General features: G+C 37.9%; 1 protein-coding gene across 1 annotated transcript in view; it reads left to right on the top strand.

Annotated features, from left to right (window-relative positions):
• Positions 1–23,063, top strand: part of ryr1b (ryanodine receptor 1b (skeletal)) — a 104,599-nt gene that overhangs the window by 61,298 nt on the left and 20,238 nt on the right. Inside the window, 27 exon segments of the mRNA XM_051869470.1 lie at positions 206–321; positions 411–478; positions 620–741; positions 2,256–2,305; positions 2,754–2,814; positions 3,250–3,376; positions 3,478–3,586; positions 5,268–5,349; positions 5,446–5,576; positions 5,656–5,976; positions 6,608–6,848; positions 6,938–7,025; positions 8,091–8,183; positions 8,516–8,530; positions 11,656–11,826; positions 12,491–12,550; positions 13,096–13,230; positions 13,319–13,431; positions 13,511–13,607; positions 13,679–13,785; positions 14,941–14,992; positions 15,077–15,157; positions 18,409–18,508; positions 19,343–19,422; positions 19,549–19,625; positions 19,795–19,868; positions 21,645–21,662. Of these exon segments, the coding sequence (XP_051725430.1) occupies positions 206–321; positions 411–478; positions 620–741; positions 2,256–2,305; positions 2,754–2,814; positions 3,250–3,376; positions 3,478–3,586; positions 5,268–5,349; positions 5,446–5,576; positions 5,656–5,976; positions 6,608–6,848; positions 6,938–7,025; positions 8,091–8,183; positions 8,516–8,530; positions 11,656–11,826; positions 12,491–12,550; positions 13,096–13,230; positions 13,319–13,431; positions 13,511–13,607; positions 13,679–13,785; positions 14,941–14,992; positions 15,077–15,157; positions 18,409–18,508; positions 19,343–19,422; positions 19,549–19,625; positions 19,795–19,868; positions 21,645–21,662 (2,789 nt within the window).

Here is a 23,063-nt window from a genome sequence, read left to right as displayed (position 1 = left end):
CTATGCATTTCTTTTTGCATTGTAAAATAAAACGTGTAGTTGTAGTTTGCCTTTTTTTCCAAATAATTTTGTCAGATAAATACCTTAACCAAGTTTAGTGTTTTGTTCTTCCCTCATGCATATTTTATGGCATGTGGAATTGGCTCTTAAAAATGTAATGAGGTAGAAAAATACACTCATTTCATGTTGTATTTTTCTTCTTTAGGGGTTTGAAGGACATGGAGCAGGAGATTTCCTCCATTGAGAAGCGTTTTGCTTACGGGTTCCTGCAGAAGCTGTTGAAGTGGATGGAGATCGCGCAGGAGTTTATTGCTCATCTTGGTATACATTTAGCACAGTCATTTCTTAAGTCAAAAAAAACTCTTGATGAAGGTGTTTTTGATTCATTTACTGCATGTTTGTTACTCCAGAGGCTGTTGTGAGCAGTGGAAGAGTGGAGAAATCTCCTCATGAACAGGAGATTAAATTTTTTGCCAAGGTGAGACACCTTTGACCGGCAATGAGTGCATGCTGAATGAAACAGAGCTCAGGGAATTAGTTGGAAGAGATACAGACTTTCCATCCTACGGATCACAGCCTCTCACACTTTCCTCTTCCTCTTTATATTCTCTTCATGTAGATTCTGCTTCCATTGGTGAACCAGTACTTTAAGAATCACTGCCTGTATTTCCTGTCCACACCTGCAAAAGTCCTGGGCAGTGGTGGTCATGCCTCCAACAAGGAGAAGGAGATGATTGCTAGGTAACTAATGCTACAGATCTTCATTTTTCTGTGGTACCCTAGTCCAGTGGTTCCCAACCCTGGCCCTGGAGTACCCCAACACTGCACATTTTATTTATGCCTACCTAATCAAACACACCTGATTCAACTCATCAGCTCCTTAGTAAAGGGTGCTTCTCAAATTGAAGGCTACATCCTAGTGCCCTTCCTCGTCCAGTCCTTTGGAGGACTTTTGGCTAGATTCCTCCTCAGCATTGAACTCTAGAATGAGTTAGTCTAGTAAGTGCGTAAGGCTTCATCACACATGTTCCCGCAGTTCTTTCTCATGAATTGGAATGTGTGCGAAGGATTGTGGGTGATTGAAGGACGTAAAGGATACACTTCAAAGTGAGCTGAATGAAGGACGCAAAACGAAGGCTGCCTTTCAAGGATCATTCAAATTGAGACAGCCTTTGGAAACTGTTCCCAGGGTTGGGAACTACTGACCTAGTCATATTTTTATGTACCTTAACCCTCTGGTGCTGCTCAAGTGGTGGTCAAAAATAACCTTTTTTATAATGTAAATGAAATGAAAGTACTATATTTTAGTGCGATAATGTTTTTTTTATTTAATTTATTACCTGTTAACCACTTTTTGAGCATAGGCCTGAAGACGAAACTTAAAGTGTTGTAAATCTTGAAGTTTGGTCTCTTTAAAGAAGACACATGGCAGATTATTGCTGAAGTGAATAAAAGTTAAAAAGTGAAACAAAAAAAGAAAGTTATAGAACTTTAAGTTTATTATTATGAAAAATGTACAAAAATATATATATTTTTTTTTAATTTTTATATGAAATATATATTTTACAAAAAAATTAACTCTAAAACTGTGAGAAAATCAAAGCCATAAATCTAAATAATTAGTGTTACAAATTTGAGGTTGATATCTCAAAAAATGAGCTTTCAGTAAGATTTTGTTGGGCGCAGTACCAAACGTTTCCACTAAATGAAATTCGTCTCCTATTAATTTCCAATGCGGTAATTTTTAATGGCGAAGAATACAAGTGTGACTGGCTTTTTTTTTCAGGACCATTTTAACCTTTTCGAATCATGTCCATGATTTTTTTTTCTCACATAGCAAGTGCCAAAACCTTTACCAAGTTTCGTTCCATTCTGATGAAGTTGAAAATTAAATGTAAAAACGTAAAATTCACTTGAAAATTTGCAGAACAGCACCAGAAGGTTAAAGATTTTAATTTGATGACATGAATGTTTACAGAACATTTTTTAATGATGTTAGTTTTGACCTGTCACGTCCTCTCTGTTCCTCACACTTCTTCTTGCCTGTGGTTTTCTCTCTGCCCCCTCCTGGAGTATTTTCCCACGGGTCCCCTCATCCTTTTGTTACATTTATCTTCTATGGATCACATTATTTTGCTCCTACTTTTCCATCATCTTAACCTCACCATTTTATTCCTTTTCATGCCATTCTCTCTTTCCCAACCCTCCACCCCTCTTTTTTTCTTCTTTTTCTATCTATGTATCTTCTATCTCAGTATCTTCTGTAAGTTGGCCGGTCTGGTGAGACACAGGGTTTCCCTCTTTGGTAAGAATCCTGCATGATGGCCCGATTGCACATTTAATTTTTCCATCGTCTTCCCCTTTTACTTTAATGTTTCACACCATTGGTACATCCGTTCCTAATAGTTTCATTTATTTGCTCAGAGTTCTCGTTGGTTTTATCTCCCTCCTCACTTTCTTTCTTTCTTTCTTTCTTTCTTTCTTTATCTCTCTCTCTCTCTCTCTCTCTCTCTCTCTCTCTCTCTCTCTCTGAGTGGTTCTCTAATGATTTGCAGTGCTTTGCTTAAGTTGGTGCATCATTTGCAGTGTTGGCTCGGTATTTCAGAAGAATATCTGCTTTGGCTTTTATTATACCTCTTCATTCTATATCAGTGTCATATATCGTAGCATAGTAGCCTTAGTCCATATGTTGTAGGCTAATTGTAGGTGATAGTTTGAGGCCTATGTCATTCTCTGAATGTTTGTGTGTGCAGGCACTGATGCAACCGCAGTGGTCAACTGCCTTCATATTCTTTCCCGCTCACTGGACGCCAGGTATGTCTGTTGACATTGAAAGTCTATTCACCCAAAACTCTTGACGCTTCAAATAAAGAGATCATAAAATAAATCCATATGAATCGAGCAGCTTAATCCAAGTCATCCGAAAAGACACAAACACTTTATATGATGAACATTTTATTCACATATAAACTTTGATAACCAAACACACGCAAGAACCAATGAGATTCATTCTCGTGCATTAAGCAAGTATGGTTGAGCTTCCATTTTACAGAGCACAGAGCAATGTTTAAATGTGAATAAAAGCCTAAATTAAATCTGTGAACGAAACATGAATGAAAGTCTTATGGGTTTGGAATGACATGAGGGTGACTAATTGATGACAGAATTCATTTTTGAGTAATCTATCCCTTCAATTAACGTTTATGTATTAAATGTCATGCTTATCTTTTGCTATTCTTTCTCTTCCAGGACTGTGATGAAATCTGGGCCTGAGATTGTGAAGGCTGGTCTGCGCTCTTTCTTTGAGAGTGCTGCCGATGATATTGAAAAAATGGTTGAGAACCTCAAATTGGGGAAGGTGTCTACCAAAAACCAGGTCAGATGTAAATATAGTCCTGTTCTCTGAGATGTTCCTTTGTTCTTTGTCAAAGTTTCTAAATTGAGCCTGTCTCTCCCCTCTCTCTCTCTCTGTAACAGGTGAAAGGTGTATCTCAGAACATAAGCTACACCACCACTGCTCTTCTGCCAGTGCTCACTTCTCTGTTCGACCACATCGCCCAGCACCAGTTTGGAGATGATGTCATCTGTGAGATATTTTCATAGGTTTTCATGAGAGTCATTTAAAGTGACTGAATTTAACCTACATAGCCGAGTACATTTAATTAATATATAAATAGATTAATGAAGAAAATAAATAATTGATTGGTGGCAGGAATTAAATTGAAAAGGCTGTATATATTTTGGTCTGTCTATCAGTTACATTTCAATTAATGCCGAGCACACACTGCACGATTTTCAAAGTCATTGGATCGCTGGTCTTCTCACACTAGATGACTGTCTGGGGTACTATTTAGTTGCTATTGTGTAATTTCCATGTCAATTTCCGATGTAATTTCTAGTCAAAACGCGTTTCACACTGCATGACTCTTGAGTTGCAGACAGGTCCAGATATTTAGCATGCTAGATATTTCACAGGCATCGGCGACGCTTCAGCACTTCTCTCAGATTGTGTCTTTCATACTCGCATTTATGAACACTGATTTGCCTCAGATTTCAGGCATTTGTCTACAATTTCCTCAACACTTTTGGCGAGTGAAATCAGGGCTAAAATCATATAGTGTGTATCTGGCATTAAAGGGATAGTTCACCCAAAAATGAATGGTTGTGAATAGCTGCCCAAATTTTGAAGACAAAAAAATGCATCCATCCATAAAAAAATTAAACACAAACCCATCAAATTGCTTCAGAAGGCCTTTATTAAACCCACTGGAGTCGTATTAATTCATTTTTTTATGGATGGGTGCATTTTTTTGTCTTCAAAATTTGGGCAGCCATTCACAACCATTATAAACTTTGGAGGACTAAGGATATTTTTAAAATATATCTCCAATTGGGTTAGTCTGAAAGAGGATAGTCATATACACCTAGGATGGCTTGAGGGTGAGTAAATCATGGAATAATTTTCATTTTTGGGTGAAGTATCCCTTTTAATGTGCTTATAGATAGAACAAAAAAAAAAATGAAAATGGCATAATTAAGTGTAATTTAATGTAACTAAACTAATAATTATGAAAATGGCATTAGCAAGTAGTACAAATTAATGTAACTTAAAAATAGTGAAATGTTGTAAATAAGTATTTAATTTAATAGTGTAAATTAATAAAATATAAATTAATACAAATAGAGAAAAGTGTGTAAATAAGTAGTATTATTTAATTTAATTTGTTCTGACGACTCTTCAACAAATTATAACATTATAACAATAAATAACAATTAATCAAGAGTTAGAAAATGCAAAATAAGAATAAATATGGTAATAGTTGTGATATTGTAGTTGTAAGTTACACTGCAACGATGTACTAAAAACTGTCAAGTTTTCTCTCACATACAGATGACAATGTTGTCAAAACGATCCCTTTTCACACGGATCCACGAAAACAGTTATTATTCATGCCAGGCCAGTAACTGGCGATGTCGCTCTGTAAAGAAACACTGCTCGTCTATAGACTGAACACGTAACACACATGCGCATGACGTCACCGTTTCCACAAATTCCCGTTTTAGTAGTTTACATGCAGGGGATAATGGTATCATTTTCAAAAACGTGCACTTTGAAACCCATTTTCAAAAGTTTGCGTTTTCAGGCCCCCCATTGTCGTGAAAGTGAACAGCCAAATCGCATACAAAGTTTCCCGTTTTTAGCCACTGAGACACAAGGAAAATCACACACTGTCCCTCATTTTTTTCTCTTTTCCTTCATCACTCAGTGGATGACTTGCAGATATCCTGTTACCGTATCATGTGCAGTATCTATTCCCTGGGCACTGTAAAGACCCCTCATGTTGAGAAGTAAGGAAACATCTTTATGTATGCGTGTTTGTTTCTATATGAACCGTTTTACAGGATGGCATGTGTTAATGAATGTTATGGTGTGATACCACACAGCCAAAGACCAGCTCTAGGAGAGTGTCTGGCTCATCTGGCTGCTGCCATGCCTGTTGCCTTCCTGGAGCCTAACCTAAACGAGTTCAACGCATACTCTGTGTACACTACCAAAACCCCACGAGAGAGAACAAGTCAGTAGCTCGCTCTGAACATCAATGGTTGTTGCGATCAACTGATGCTTCCTTAACTCTCTTATCATTCATGTTTTAGTTCTGGGTCTGCCCAGTCAGGTGCAGGAACTGTGTCTGGACATTCCTGAGCTGGATGTGTTGATGAAAGAGATCGGGGATCTGGCAGAGTCCGGGGCCCGTTACACAGAGATGCCCCACGTGATTGAGATCGCCCTGCCCATGCTGTGCAACTACCTTCCCCGCTGGTGGGAGAGGGGCCCGGAGAACTTCCCCGAGCAGGAGGGCTGTCTGTGCACTGACGTTACCTCCGAACATCTCAATCAGCTCTTGGGTAGCATCATGAAGATTGTTGTCAACAACCTGGGCATTGACGAAGCTTCCTGGATGAAGAGATTGGCAGGTGAGAAAAAATTTCACGTTTTGATCTGATTTTGAATCACAAGCTTGCAATATGATTCAACATCTCGTTTCGATATATCGATTCATTTTGGATGTACATGACATTTTAAGGCCTTGATACGCCAAGCCGACGGTCGGGCCGTCAGGCAACGTCAGGCCATCGTCATGCTGTAAATATCAATAGTGGGTGCATTTTATATTACTCACTTTTGTGTTTCGCCTCCCTCCACCATTTTATGCTAGCTTGAGGAGCTTGTATGTGATGAATGACGTCAGAGAAACGTCAGTAGGCTATAATCGATTATGGTCTATTACTGCATCGATGCAGAAGGGTCCACGTCCGCATCGTGATGCATCGTAGAAATGGTTAATTTCAGCACCGCTAGTACCTATCAATAAGTTTGATTTGAATGTTTGCTTAAAAAGTTGTTTTTTATTGATCTATATTGGGTCTTTGGCATGAAATCCCGAGCTGAAAATGGCCCCCCTCTGGCCCTGGATCTATTCTTGGGATTTAAGAATCAATATCGGTTCATCAAAATGAGGATCAATTGAAATCGAGAAAATGCTATTTTCAACCCAGCCTTAGCAGTCAATACTGATGATTTACTTACAGAGTTGTTCCTCCACAGTGTTTGCTCAGCCCATCGTGAGCAGAGCGAAGCCGGAGATGCTCAAGTCCCACTTTATCCCCACCATGGAGAAGCTGAAGAAACGCAGTGGAAAGGTGGTGGCCGAGGAGGAGCAGCTGCGTATGGAGGGGAAGACAGAGGTGGACAGCGAAGAGGGAACCATTCGCGATGAGTTCGCTGTGCTCTGCAGGGATCTGTATGCTCTTTACCCACTACTCATCCGATACGTGGACAACAACAGGTATCGCTCATCCGCATCCTTTATTTTTATTAGAAGATCGTCAGGAGTAAGATTGTCTTCTCTGATTTGGTTCTTTGTGTCGTTTAAAGGGCGAGGTGGTTGACCTGTCCTGACCCTGATGCTGAGGACCTCTTCAGGATGGTTGGAGAAGTCTTCATCTTCTGGTCCAAATCTCACGTAAGTCTGCTTCTTTCTTGTCTCTTCACTAGTCTTTTCTAGTCTCTTGGGGGGCATTTACACAATTTGTAAAAACAGTGACGTCATGCGCATGTGTGTTACGTGTTCAACATTGTTTGTATTCACAGCGTTGTAGAAGAATGCGTATGTGCGCACGTGTGTAATGTTTCTTTACAATGTGACATCGCCAACTACTGGCATGGCATGCATAGTACAGCATTTTTAGTCGTTTTTGCAGATGTCGTCATCTGTACATGAAAATTTTCGAAAAAAATTCAGTTTTCAGTGCATCGTTGTCATGTAAAACGTACCCTTAGGCCTTGTGTCCACCAAAGCATTTTTAGCCAGCTGAAAACGCTAGACAATCTGTGAACGGTTGAGAGCTCTTCGGCATTGCAGCGTTTTTTTCAGTCGAGATGCTTTGTTGCTATGATACGGAATATCGGTGGCTGATTTAGCAGATAATTTGTTTCAGACTAAAACTCTACACAATGTAGAGTACTTGCTATGTATGTTCAGAGAGCAGCAATATTAATTTCTCATCCATTTTGTTCCGTTCTCTGCTTGTTGATGTCGTTGTACAGCAAGAATGTTGTGACAGTTGGTCGGTGTTGTATTTGTCCCGCCCCTCCTCCACTCTGATTGGACTGCTGACTAAAAGGTGACAGTGATGAGTGCAGTGTTTTACACAAAGTTGAACATTCTTCAACTCGAGGCGACCGGGAAAAAACGCCGAGCGCTTCAGCGTGAAAAAGACGCTCAGCACCTTGTTACGCTCCTGGCACTTAAAAAACACGACATTCCCATTAAAAACAATTGGAAAAGTATGCTAGCCGCTGGAAAAAATGCTTTGGTGGACACACGGCCTTAGTCTCCTTTCATATCGTCTCCTCCAATATGTCTTCTTGTCTCATCTCATCTCTTCTCATATCTTCTAATCTCTTTTCATCTCATGTTCATCTCTTTGTTTTGTCTCTTCTCATGGCTCTAAGCTCCTTTTTCCTCTTGTTTCTTTTGTTATTCAACATAATTCTCTCTTAATAACTATTTTTTTTTACTCTACAGAATTTCAAGCGTGAGGAACAGAACTTTGTGGTGATGAATGAGATCAACAACATGTCCTTCCTCACTGCTGACAGCAAAAGCAAGATGAGCAAGGTGAGTTTGTCCACTTACTGCCACTGACATTTGCACAAAACAGAAATTTGGGTCTTAATCTAAATGTTGTGTTCTTTTATTTACCATCTCCAACATATGAAATTGTTTTTAATTATTGATTTTGTTTAAAGTGAAATGAAAATTGTTAGATTTGTTAAAACTCATTTCTTCAGACGACTACTGACCTCGTGTCCTGTTGAGGACAGACACTGTTGTTGCTCTCACAGTGGGTTTATAGATCCATTGACGTTTTTTCCTGTCTGTGAGGGTGTAAGTTTTAACAGTGCTGTCTCTCTCTGTGTCCTGTCTCGCTGTGGATTCGGGGTCTGTAGGCCGGAGACGGAGAGGTCAGACCGTGTTTCTGCACGAAAAAAAGAGCTATGCTGATCGCATGGCGATCTCCCACACACACTGGCAAATACTCACACGCACACACATAAACACACCAACCAGAAGTCCAAATCCTCATTCGCTGCCAGTGTGTGTGAGGTGTGTTTGCCCTCAGCCATAGACTTTAGTTTCAGGATCATGGCACCCTCTTCAGCTGGATCTTTAACTCCCGCTGGATCGGAGTTCCATCGTCCTGACAGTGATTTTGATTGATGTGCCTCTGATGGAAGTTCTTGCGGACTTGTCTGTTTCCCTTTCTTTTACTTCTGTTGTCCGGTTTGATGTTAATGTTTGATCTTTTTTCCCCCACAAGCTCTGGTGGTGATGCTCCCTCACTAGGAGCAAAAATACTCCATAATCAAACCATTACCCATCACAGATTTCAGGGAATTGTATGAGCACATTGGTAATGTAGGGAGGGAACATGGCTTTTCCTATCAGGGAACAGTTCTCATTACATCTCTCATCTAATATTTCCCTCCCTTTGTTTAATTCACTGTATCCAGTACTTTCTGTACTTTCTGCTACTTTTATTTGATTAATATGTCCATTCTGTTGACATGTTACCCAAACCCAACTCACTTGCTCACTTCCCTAAAAAGTTTGTCTCTGTTAGGTGTTAGCTAGCATAATGATATTATTGACTTTTCAGGATAGCACCTCCTCCTCTGTGCTGTGAGACGGCCATTACTGTAGCACCATCTGTTATCTCCTCACCATGGGTTCCCCCTCTGCCTCATACACTCATCATCTCTACTGATCTCTCCTTTTGTCTCTTGTGCCCTCATGTCTCTTATTTTCTCATGTCTCTTCCCTCTCATCTCTTCTCATGCCTCCTCTCTCATTTTCTTCTCTTGACTTGTCTCATCTAGGGCTGGATGATTAATAAGACTATAATCGAAAATCACGATATGGATTAGTGCAATTATCAATCACAAAGGCTGCTATTTATTAAACATTAAATAAACGAGTTTGCGTTGCTTATAACATGCATTTTAAACAACACGCGACAAACATTTCACCAGATTTTTTTATGAGAAGCGTTTACAAACCTGTTGCCAAAGGCAAGCTTTTCCCTATGTTATCCTACGTTTTCCTCCAAAAATAAAAGTTGAAAAATGAAGAAAAAGACAAATATTAGTACTGCAATTTAATTTTACAGTTGTAATTATTATTATAATATTTTTCTTAAATACTTATTTTTAACTTTAAAGTATCCCTATTACAATAGTATTTCTTATTTTTGTTTAATATTTTTGTTTCGAAATGATAAAAAAATAATTATTATTAGTCCAAAAAGTTGTGATTATATATCAATATGACTATTAAATAATAATAATCATCATCATTATTAATTAATAATATTATAATCCTATAATAGATAATATAATATCCTATTACAGTAGTATAATTTCTTACTTTGTTTAATATTTTTGTTGCAAAATGATAATATAATAATTATTATTATTAGTCCAAAATGTTGTGATTATATATCAGTACGACTATAAAATAATAATAATAATAATAGCATTAATAACAATTAAAGCATCAATAATAATAATTAATTAATAATATTATAATCCTGTAATAGATATCATATCATAATAATTATTATTATTAGTCCAAAATGTTGTGATTATATATCAATATGACTATAAAATAATAATAATAATAATAATAATAATAATAATAGCAAACCTGGAACTCTTTAAAAAATATATTTAAAAGTGCTGTATGTAATCTTTTTGACTGTACTAAAGCATAAAAATATATTACTTTAGCAGAGATTTAGGAAACGTTAAGTTCAAATACTTGTTTCTCTGGAAAACAATGCTACAGCCAGTTATTATACTTTGAAATGTGCGTTCCGTGTCGGAATGTCACAATTTTTGTTTTGGTCTGCATGATCCCGCCCACTGCCAATTTACCCAATTGTATTTCAACACCCCCGGGTTGCCAGCAGAAAACAGCCTATTGCAGCCATGGAATCCAGCAAACAAACTGGGTCAGAGATCGCAGATTGTACCTGACCTAAAAAGCCTCAACATCCATCTAAAAAGCTTTATGACAAAAGTCATAATAAAATGTGGATAAATATTGGAGATGCGTTTACAGTGTAAGGCTCGTCGCACATCCTCAATCTGGCAACCCCTGTGTGCATCAAGTCTGAGGAGGAGGGGGCGGGAAAACAACCCTCTCCGATATTTTGAGTTTGGACTGCAGTACCCAGTTCAACCACTAGATGTCAATATTACATACTGCACCTTTAAAATCGAATCACAGTTTTGTTTTTTTGTTTTTTTAAATCGCACAGCCCTAGTCTCATCTATCTTCTCCTCTAGTCTAGTCTCTTCTCTTTTCTCTAGTCTAATCTTTTCTCATCTTTATTTTTCCTCTTCTTTCGTCTCATCTCATGCTGAAAGGCCAGAGGGAGCTCGTGTTGTAGAAGGCAACAGTCATTAATGGCGTCTTACAGGCACAGATTCAGAGAGTGTGTGTGAGGGATGGAGCGGCCCCAAAGCCTAGTGATGTTTTTAAGTGTGCTGTGCTGGAGGGTGGGCAACCTTACACTACTAACAATGAGACTGCTGTATGTTTAGCACTAACATTTCCTAATAAACTGACTGATATAACATGCCCTTGAATCATGATGTTATTTTCCCTCAAAGCTAGTTTGGTAAATTTCCCCAAGACATAGAAAATAGCCACCATTAACACATTATTTAACAATGTAAAAGCTAATTATAATCTATTCACAAAAACAAGACACTTACAGAAGGGAGATGTTTACAGAGAATTGTTTCTATATTCACATTATTCACTCCTTTTAAAGATGGATTTTGTTAATAAAACCCACCTTTTTTATAAATAATAATAATAATTATATAATTATTTATATATATATATTAATATATATATATTATATATAATTATTTTATATAGCGCCTTTAAAAGTTACATCTCAAAGCACTTTTTTAAAACAAACCCATATTCATTTCCCAAAACAGCCTGTTTATGGCCGAACCTGACTTTCTAGGTAAGAGCATCATTGTATCAGTCTAACTGGGCAGGATTTTTCTAGGGTGGAGGCTCAGATGTTGAGCGGACCAAGAAGAAGCGTCGTGGGGACCGTTATTCCGTGCAGACCTCGCTGCTCGTAGCAGCTCTGAAGAAACTGCTCCCCATCGGCCTCAACATGTGCTCCCCTGCAGACCAAGAGCTCATAAATCTGGCCAAGATCCGCTACTCTCTGGTACTTAGCCATATGTTAAAGCCATATAAGAATGCTTAGGATCGTTGATTTACTGCCATACAACAACATGTAGCAAAACATTTTGTTTTTCTCTTATACTATAAAAGTTTGGGGTCAGTAAGTTTGTGTGATGTTTTTGAAAGAAGTCTCTTCTGCTCACCAAGGCTGCATTTTTTCAATCAAAAACACTGTACAAACAGTGAAAAATTATTATATTTTAAAGGGGACCTATAATGCCCCTTTTCACAAGATGTAATATAAGTCTCTGGTGTCCCCAGAATGTGTCTGTGAAATTTCAGCTCAAAATACCCCACAGATCATTTAGTATAGCTTGTCAAATTTCTCCCTATTTGGGTGTGAGCAAAAACACGCCGTTTTTGTGCATGTCCCTTTAAATGCAAATGAGCTGCTGCTCCCGGCCCGCTTTCCAGAAGAGGGCGGAGCTTTAACAGCTTGCACTTCGGTTGAACAATACAAGGATAGACAAGAAGTATTTAATGCAATTACATCAGAAGTAACTAATTAAATTACAGAACAACTAGGAGTAATCCCTTACTTTACTTTTTCAAGGGAAAAATAATGAAATTGCAGTAATTTCTTAGTAATGCATTACACCCAACACTGTAACAATTTTGCTGACTTTTTGGTGATTTGAATATTACAGAAAGACACAGATGAGGAAGTGAGGGAGTTTCTGCAGAATAACCTGCATCTACAGGGCAAGGTAAGTACAGACTCAGTCAAGTGAAGAAAACATTTTCAGTACAATCAAAGTCCCTTTAAGGCAAAGCATTTCACACGGTGGCCATCTTTGAAACGCTGTTTCATTAATGCAAGTACGGCTCCTATATCTTTGAATGGGAAAACATCAAATTCTCCAAATCTGCTCACCAAGCGTACGATTCAATTTAATATTTGAAATGAACAATGAAATCTGACATTAACTGTCTCATAAATTTTGTTTCTAAACACTCAAGTCATGAGAAAAAAACATGCATTTTTCAGACTAGACCAGCCAATCTGCATGTGCAGTCATAAGTGCGTCTCAGAAGACTGACTGTTTCTATAGCAAGCTAGCAGCAGCTGCAGTGAATCAATGATTTTACCAATTGCCGATTGGCTCTTTTATTTAGAAGGCGGGACTTATTCCTTCATATTGCGTGTTGCACTTTCTCCCATTCATAATAATGTGAGTGCACCGTCTTTGTATATCTAAAGTCTTTGGTATAATATAAGTCTGTGCATGTATACACCTCTGTCTGTCTGTAGGTCGATGACCCGTCTATGCGCTGGCAGATGGCTCTATATAAAGAGACCTCAGGTCAAGCTGAAGACGCTGATGCACCAGAGAAGGTTGTGAAGAGAGTTCAGGAAGTTTCGGCTGTTCTCTACTACATTGAGCTGGTGAGGCCTGTTTACACATATACATACAGTTCCACACTCTTTTTCCTTAGTGTTAAGCCATTTCTTCATGCTCTTTATCTTCCATCAGATTGAGCATGCATTCAAGTGCAAGAAGACAGTTTGGCACAAGCTTCTGTCCAAACAGCGTCGCAAGGCAGTGGTGGCCTGCTTCAGAATGACACCACTGTACAACCTCCCCAGGTATAAAAACACACATAACCTTAGTTTAATGATTAGACGTAAATTGAGCTGCACAAATGTGATTTTCATTTCACTCCAGGCACCGGGCCTCTAACTTGTTCCTCGACGGTTACAAGCGCAACTGGATTGAAAAAGAAGGCTACTCGTTTGAAGACAAGATGATAGATGACCTATCCGTAAGTTTGTATATTTGCTCCGTGTTTACATCCTGTTGAGCGCAGTTTGTTCATAGCGTTGGTTTTTGCAGAAAGCGCTGGAGCAGGAAGAGGAAGAAGAGGAAGAAACCGAAACAAAACCAGACCCCCTTCATCAGCTCATCCTTCACTTCAGCCGCACTGCTCTCACCGAGAAAATGTAAGCAAGTCTCTCTGTCGTTTGGTGAACGGGATGTCTTGACACAGTATTTCTTCTCGTCAACTCACATTTATATATATATATATATATATATATATATACAGTCAAACCAAAATTTATTCAGACACCTTGAACATTTCATTCATTAATACAGTTTATTCACTATAGTTTAAAAAATGGTAATAAAATATGACAAGATCTCAGAGTTAAACTGTGTCAGAAAAAAATTAATCTTAATTATGTCAGATAACACTTAAGAAAAACATGGTCAGGTCAAAGTGTCTGAATAATTTTTGGTCCCAAATTTTTATCAATTTTACTGGTAGTCCACTGTATGAAGAATTTTTGGGTATAATATGTCACAGTTTACTTTATTTTGCTATCTTCACTTAACATAAATGAACTATAGTGTCCTCCACCCACTAGTAAAAAAATATAAAAAATTATATCTAGTGTATCTACTGAATAATTTTTGGTTTGACTGTATATATAGCATGCACAGATTATGCGTTTTCTTTCTCAACTGAAGACATAACTGACTATGTTTACTAGAATACTCATCGAGACGGGCATTTTTTGACATAATTTTATGTGAATTTGTCTGTTTAAGCACAGGAAGGCATGAAAGCGATCTCAACGTAGTATTTGCTCACTGTCTGAGACGCTGCTTTCAGGGTTGAGCTTCAGATGTTGAACATCCCACATAGCGTGCCCTTTTGCGTGTTCTAGTGCTTGAATCTTTACATTAGAAAGGCTTAAATTTTCGTGATGATGCAGCACTGACCCATCAACTGTACAGAGCGTCGTTCATGTTTGTTCCCTTTCATGTTCTTATAACATAGCATTGTTAGAATTCATAAAAATGTTACCGCCCATCTGGCAACTGAGACAGTTTCATATACTCGCCGACATTGATTTTTACTCGCATTTGGCGCTTGGTGAGTGTTCATTTTAGGCCCTGTGCACATGTAAACATAGTCAATGACAGTGTCGATGTTGCAAAGTTCATCAATTTCCGAAACAACTTCAATGGCAGCACTACATTTTTATTATCCAGCTCAATTAATTTCAAGTTTTGTTTTCATCCAATAGTTTTCAGTGCAATTAAATCGATAATATTTGTCAAGTCTCACATCTGTTTCATCCCCACTGCAGTAAACTTGAAGTGGATCATCTGTACATGTCATATGCTGATATTATGGCAAAAGTAAGTCGTAAATGTAACTTTTAAGATCTTATGTCTTTGTTTGTATACGTAGTGCAAGCTAACCTTACATATCTCTCCATGCAGAGCTGCCACATTGGTGAGGAGGACGAAGGGGGAGAGGAGGGGGGCGAGGAGCCATCCTTTGAGGTGCGACAGACAGAGATGGTATGGGGGGGCCTGGGGCTGGGGCCATGGGAGTCAGCGGAGCCAACAGCTACAGCTACAGCTCCTGCCACGCACTGAGTGAACACGTCCAGAACCACTGCACCCCGCACACTCGATGACTCTCGCTGTGTCTCTTATCCTCTTCTCTGTCTCTATTTCTCCTTCTCTCTTTGTTCTATACCTGTTGTGGACTGATCTGTGCACTCCTTTGCTGGATCTGAGTCTTTGTCATTTTAACAGTTTATTTTCGTGTTTATTGCATGACTTGAGAGAGTGCAGAGAGATGGCTGCACACAAAACAGATGAAAAAAAAAAAAAAAGCAGAACAAGACATGCTGAACACATCAGTTTTGACCAATTTGGCTTCTTTTGTATACCCATGATAATTAAAAAGGAAGCTAATAGAGGTGTGAAAAGTTTTCTAGCACTTTCCCCTGAGCTGGGAGACCAATAATGTGAAATATTTGCTGACTCAGGCCTCAAAACTGCATTGTTGTTCTCTCTCTGGCTACTTAGAATAGTGTATTATTAGTGCTGTTGATGATATCTGGAGTGTGTGTTTGTGTGTGAGACTCAAGTACGCACTCATACACACACTCAACGAACACCCTTAACTGGTCTCCTAATACATTACCAATCCCACCTCTCCAGAACCCTTTCTTCTCTGAGTTTGTAGGCAGTCGCCTGTAGTTTCACATTCCGTCTGCATCTTTTGTATCTCACAGCTTTACTGACCTACTAACCCTAAGGACTTTTTAACTTCCTGTTATGATTTAAATTCAGAAAATGTATCTTCACCTTCTCACCTCGCCACAAAGATTCAGGTTGAGGGAGTTTCAGTTGCTCCATTCCATGAGCTTACTACACAGCATTTTAAGGCATCATTAAGGGGTGCTCTTAATACCCTAGTGAAAAAAAATATACTAAAATGTATTACATTTATTTTGTGCCAAGTATACTACAAATACATTTACATATTTATGTGCTAAATAAAAATACCCTGCAATTGTCTGCTAAATTGGAACAGCTAATTTTGTACTTAGTGCATTTTAATTGTGCGGAAGTAGTGCTGAGGTCCAATACTTAAAGGGTTAGTTCACCCAAAAATGAAAATTATGTCATTTATTACTCACCCTCATGTCGTTCCACACCCGTAAGACCTTCGTTCCTCTTCGGAACGCAAATTAAGATATTTTTGATAAAATCCGATGGCTCAATGAGGCCTGCATTGCCAGCAAGATAATTAACATTTCCAGATGCCCAGAAAGCTACTAAAGACATATTTAAAACAGTTCATGTGACTGCAGTGGTTCAACCGTAATATTATCAAGTGACGAGAATACTTTTTGTGCGCCAAAAAAACAAAATAACGACTTTTCAACAATATCTAGAGATGGTCGATTTCAAAGCACTGCTTCATGAAGCTTTATGAATCTTTTGTTTCGAATCAGTGGTTCGAAGCGCCGAAGTCACGTGATTTCAGTAAACGAGGCTTCGTTACATCATAAGTGTTTTGAAATTTAAATAGTTCACAAAGCAGTTAAATTATGCCAGATTTCTTACATCTTACAGAATATGTGTATGGTGAAGATTTTATAAATTTCTGGATTTAGATCAGGCCAGTATGCGATAACCTTGTATGTCTCCAAAAGTGTCTCCATGTCTTTGTTTCGAATTGGTGTCTTTTTCTCTGTACTCACTAAAGACTACAGTAAAAGCCTGCACAGACACACACAAACACATTCAGAACTTCACATTGCAAAAAGAACACACTTGACATTTTCCATTTAAAATGGAAGAAAACAGGAAAAAACGTGATTCATTACAAAGATTTTCAATACACTATTAAGTCACATATGTTGTAGGACATGGCCTGGCTCTCAGGGCGGGGTGGGAGTGGGTGGGGCTTCTTGCTGGGGTTTGGGGGCGGGACGCTTGGGTGCTTTTAGGGGTGGGTTTAGCTTAAAAATCAGTGCGCTTCATGCATTGTATGTACTTGTATAATCCTTTTTGTCAACAGGGTATCATCACCACCAAATTTCAAATGGCTTACTTCGATAAATGTTCAACACTACAGAGAACAATTTCTTCAGTTTATTGTGAGATATATTATTATTGTGAATATGCTGTTGCTGTAACAATGTGTTACATTAATGCAATATCCTAAATAGTCCCTAAGATATTGACAATAATAATGATCTCAGACAAGAATTCACAGTACAGTAACAATACTGCAGTATACTCATATGCTTTTATTTTTGGAGCTCAGGTTTGCACTGGGACGATTATATCATGTTGTATTTTATGTTAATAAATCTTTTATAGACTAGTACCATTCAAAAGTTTTGGGGTCAGCAAGATTTTTTTTATTCAATTGATCAAAAGAGACAGTAAAAACATTTATTATAATACAAAAGATTTCAAATATATGCTGTTTTTTTTAATGTTCTATCTGACATTGATAATAATAAGAATATGGCATATTTGAATGATTTCTGAAGGACCATGTGATATTGAAGACTAGAATAATGACTGTTATTTAAATGTATAATAATATTTCACAACATTACTGTTTTTCTATATTTTTGATCAAATAATTGCAGCCTGAAGACATTGAAATCCCCAAACTTTTGAATGGTAGTGTATTTTTCATATGATTATATATTTTAATTCACTTAATTAAAATTTGAAAATGCCTCTCTTATGTCACACCCTGCTGCCGAGAGCTGATACAGCAGTCGTGGTGTGAGGGTTTGTGAGAAAGTGCGCCACCCAGCTGTGTAATTTGGTTAAAACAGAGGGAAGAGCCAGTGTAATCATACAGATGTGTCTCACCGTTCAGGGAGAGCAGGTCTGCTTGCTGTAGTCTAACGTTTGTGCCAGTCAGCAAACGTGAACGGCTCAAATAACGGACACATGACTAATAGCACTTATGTTGTGGATGAAAATAGTGTGCAAGATGTGTGAATGTAGATGAATGAAGAAAAACAAGTTTAGAACTTGAATAAACAGCAGTAAGTACACTACTTTTTTCATGAATAATTTTAAGACATTTTCTCAGGTGTTCAGCGAGAAACCAAACTCTAAATAGAACTTTTAAACAGCATCTTTACTTGATAAGATTTTCATGGTCCTCCTTCTCATATATAGTATAGTGCTTGGTGTATGAATGTGTGTGTGTTGGATGATTGTGGGGCAGGGGTATTTAGAGCTGGACATCATTGTGAATGATGTTTATTTCTGTCTAACAGGAGAAGGAGATGGAAAAGCAGAGGCTTCTGTACCAGCAGTCCCGCCTGCATGACCGCGGAGCAGCTGAGATGGTGCTGCAGATGATCAGTGCCTGCAAAGGTGAGTCCAAGACACAGGCAAATCCAGGAAGAAAGGCAGAAGATCAAAACCATGACGTGGAAAACCAGAAATAGAGCTCAGAAATGCAGTGTAACACATACAAGACTTCGCAAAGAGTGAGTGAACACACAGGGCTTATGTAGGCAGGCATAAATGAGAAAATGACTCACAGGTGGAAGTAATCAGACAATAGTAATAATGAGTCCAGGCAATGGGTTATGGGAAATGTAGTTCACGATGAGATAACAAAGGAGACAGGAGGAGTGCCCTCTGGTGGTGATCATGGGCACTCTAGCTGGTGGATGTAACAACATCAAAGACAAACGCTTTTCTTTTGAACTTTCTATTCATCAAAGAATCCTGAAAGAAATTATATCACGGTTTCCACAATAATATTAAGCAGCACAACTGTTTTCAAAATGAAGAAAAATACATAAATGTCAATATACAGTATGTCAGTATGAAATGTTTCTTGAGCAGCAAATCAGCATAATTAGAATGATTTCTGAAGGATCATGTGACACTGAAGACTGGAGTAATGATGCTGAAAATTCAGCTTTGATCACAGGAATAAATTACATTTTAAAATATACTGAAATAGAAAACAGTTATTTTAAATTGTAATAATATTTCAGAATATTACCTTTTCTGTTTTTAATCAAGCAAATGCAGACTTGGTGAGCAGAAGAGACTTCTTTCAAAAACATTAAAATATCTTATTCCAAACTTTTTGAACAGTAGTGTAAATGATTCTAGCAGATATCTTTACCAGTTTGACTAACAATCACACAAGCTTGGTCAAACATAATTGTCCCTCATAATGTGTTGTCTCAGGTGAGACAGGAGTCATGGTGTCCTCTACTCTCAAACTTGGCATCTCCATTCTCAACGGTGGCAACTGTGATGTTCAACAGGTCAGCTGACAAATACTGTACCTGTTTAATGCCATAAATAATGTTGCCAGGCTACAATTTATTGTATGAACAGATAGTTTAACTCAAAGCAACATTGACAACACTCTGTTCATGTCTTTGTGACAGAGGATGTTGGACTACCTGAAGGACAAGAAAGATGTAGGCTTCTTCCTGAGCTTGCAGGCTCTCATGCAAACCTGCAGGTACATGGCCATCACTTTCTTTTATTTTATTGTTAACTTGAGAAAGATATATATTATTTCTTTCACAATTATGTTGAACTATTGCAATATTTGTAACAAAGAGTGTCTTCTACAGTGTATATAGCAGATCTACAATATGACATAAATATGGTGTTTTTTTTGTTGACAGTGTTCTGGACCTGAATGCATTTGAGAGGCAGAATAAGGCTGAGGGTCTTGGGATGGTGTCAGAGGAAGGCTCAAGTGAGTCACCATTCACACGCCAGAAAATCACGTCCCCTTTGCGTCCTCGTGTCTCTTGACAGCATGTTTTAAAAATGAAAAATATCCTTGAGTTTAAGACTGTTCACACCAAGTCTTTTCAGCATGAAAAAATGAATGAAAAGACTTTAAATTCGAACAATTATATAAACTCCTTCACAATAGCTATGTTTCCATCCAAAGTTGCACATTTAACTTATGCGCAAAATTGGAATGTTGCATAAAACATTTGCGAATAAACCAGCATATCCATCCCTTCTGTTCAAGAGAACAAACTCATTCTGATGACAGACTTTGGCTCAGGCATTTCAGAATGATCAAACCAACATTTGAGATGCTGTGATGCGATTGGTCCACTGGTTAGTCCAGTAATCCAATCAACAATATCCTCTGTTTAGGCACAGTCACATGAGTGTTTTGTTGTGCATCGAGGGATTTATGTGGTAAAAGTGTTTCCATCGTAGTTTATGCACATGTATTCTTATTGGATAATTGACTGCATACGTGTTTTATGCACATTTTTAGAATTTATGCTCATCTTTGCTTTTCCATGCAGTGTTTTTTTATGCGATATCCCAAAATGGCCATAAAAAAAGGTGGATGGAAACATACTATGATGATCTGTTGTGGGGTTTTTTTATTCTTAGGTTACATCATTTTGTGTGTGTGTGTGTGTGTGTGTGTGTGTGTGTGTGTGTGTGTGTGTGTGCGTGTGTGTGTGTGCGTGTTCTTGTGACATATCAGGACACAAATTTGTATAATGACATGGGTATGACATAGGTATTACAAGGAGAGGGTGATTTATGAGGACATTACCCCTTGTTCCCATTTTTCAAAAGGCTTATAAATCATACAGAATGAGTTTTTTTGAGAAAGTAAAAATGTGCACAGTTTCCTGTGATGGGTAGGTTTAGGGGTAGGGGTAGTGTAGGGCGATAGAAAATACAGTATAAAAACCATTACGCCTATGGAATGTCCCCAAACCTGTGTGTGTGTGTGTGTATATATATGTTTGTGTGTGTGTGTGTGTGTATGGTAAATGTTCCTATTTTCATAAATGCAGTAAAATGTTTTCTTAATTATTGTAAAGATTGTTGGTTTATCATATGGCCACAATATATAAATTTCTTAATCAGTCTTATTTCTAGTAAAAATCTAACTTGAGAAGAAGAATTGTATAATATAATAAGACTTGTTTTCTGAATATATAGCTTACTTTTCTTACCCCATTGCAAAATAGTTTTTTAAAACTTATTTTAAGCATAAATTTAACAAAATGTAGTGAGGTTTATTCTTAACAATTTGTAATTGGTGTAAGAAAAATAACATTCAATCAATATATATTGCTTGAAAACAAGTGTTAATATTTCAGTTTTGCTTCTGAAGTAAATGTATCTTATTTTAAGATCTTATTTAGATTTTTTACTGGAAATCAATACAAAATTCTGATTAAGAAAATTATTTTTTTTTTTGCAGTTTTGTACTCTATCATGCGAATGCATAACAATTTTTTGTCCCACAGGGGATGTTTCCACTCTGTACGTGTAAGAGTGTTTAATATGCTTTATCTTTGTTTCTTACAGAACCGTCAAAGTTTATCTGTTCATGTTAGTCTGTTATGTTTCCCATGCCGGAAACCTACAATCCTACAGTGTCCAACTCACTGCCTCTCTCTCTTTCTCCCTACCACCATCACTCCATCCCCAACCTCCCTGTATATGCCTCTTCTCTTCTTCTTTCCTCCTTCTTGTTTTTCAGACATGAAGCTAGAACGTGGTAAATAATCTTGCCTCTATATATTTATCGTCACTCTCTCTTTCCTTCTGTCCCATCTCCTGCTGTCTTCCTCCTTTTTCCACCTCTTACATTGTGAAGTTCTCCTTCGTTGGCGTGTAGTTTACCTGCAGTTCATTTCGCACTCAAGGGAAATTATAAGATAACTCTTCAGTCATTGCAAATTTTTTGTGGCAGCCAACTCCTTTACAGTTCTTTAAAAACAATAGATGAATTACACATTGTGATACTCTTATCGAATTCTGTTTTCTTGATACAGTTTGTCCCGTTATGTCAGCAATGGCTGTAAAGTTTCTTTGCACTTTGCCCTTGAGTGCTCTGTCACAGATCTACTGTAACTCCAACATTCATTGACTGATTGAGAGGAAAGAAAGACAATTGTCCTTTCTTTTCTGATCAGCTTTCTCTGAGGAGATCACAGAGAACTGTGGTGACTACTGTCACCAAAAACATGAAATGATTTGCAGATTCAGGAAATTCCCCAAAGTCTTTTATCCACTGAAATGAGCCATCTAGCATTATTTGAACCATTCCCTCAAATAATGAGCTGCCATGTTTAGAAGGACAAACAGGTCTGACATGGCACACTATAGAAATTATCTAGATTCTAGTTTGTAGACTAGTTTTTAACCTTCATTACTGGTCATCAATAACATCAACAAAACCCATCTTCCATTTAATTTTTATGGCATTTGCCCAGATTTGCTCTCCATTTTAGTGTTGGTTGCTAAGGCAAACATCACTATTACTATTGTTTATATTTTCCAAACCTTGTCCAGCACTTCCTGTGCTTTGGAATTGATATTAGACATGATACCTCAAATCATGTTTCTTTTTGAGTAGAGGTAATTAAGTAATTAGACTTGCGAATTGGACAGACTTTTGCATGTTGGACATTAAAATTCTTTTCACCTGAGCCACATAGAAACCACGCAAAATAGCCACTAAGAACCTTTCAGGGGCCGGGTTCACGAAACATTCTTAAAAGTGTACTTCACCACTGGCTAAATGGGCTTTCAATAAAACTTGTCTGCCTATGCAGTAAAAAGGCAAAAGAAAAAAAACAATTGAAATTGGTGCTACCTGACTAGAGAAAACAGAAAAAAAGCTTTGGTCTTCTCTTTTGCCAAATAGGTAGGAAACTTCAACACCCATAACGCACTGGGCATGTTGCCTTCCAAGGTCACTCCCACCAGTCTGCTATGGATACACTTACCAGAGTCAAATACCGCCTTGCTTTTGTAGGAAATACTTCTTAGCAAACTTTTAGTCATAATGGTGTTGACTTGTATTGTTCCCGGGTGCAAGAATTCAAAAAGTAAACATTTAGCGGGAGTAAGTTACTTTCAGTTTCCAGTGAAGTTGTAGGCAGTGGATAAAGAC

The sequence above is a fragment of the Ctenopharyngodon idella genome, chromosome 18, assembly GCF_019924925.1.
Source record: "Ctenopharyngodon idella isolate HZGC_01 chromosome 18, HZGC01, whole genome shotgun sequence".
NCBI classification, from domain to species: Eukaryota; Metazoa; Chordata; class Actinopteri; order Cypriniformes; family Xenocyprididae; genus Ctenopharyngodon; species Ctenopharyngodon idella.
Note: the sequence above shows the minus strand (reverse complement) of the source record. Positions and strands in the feature narration are given on the sequence as shown.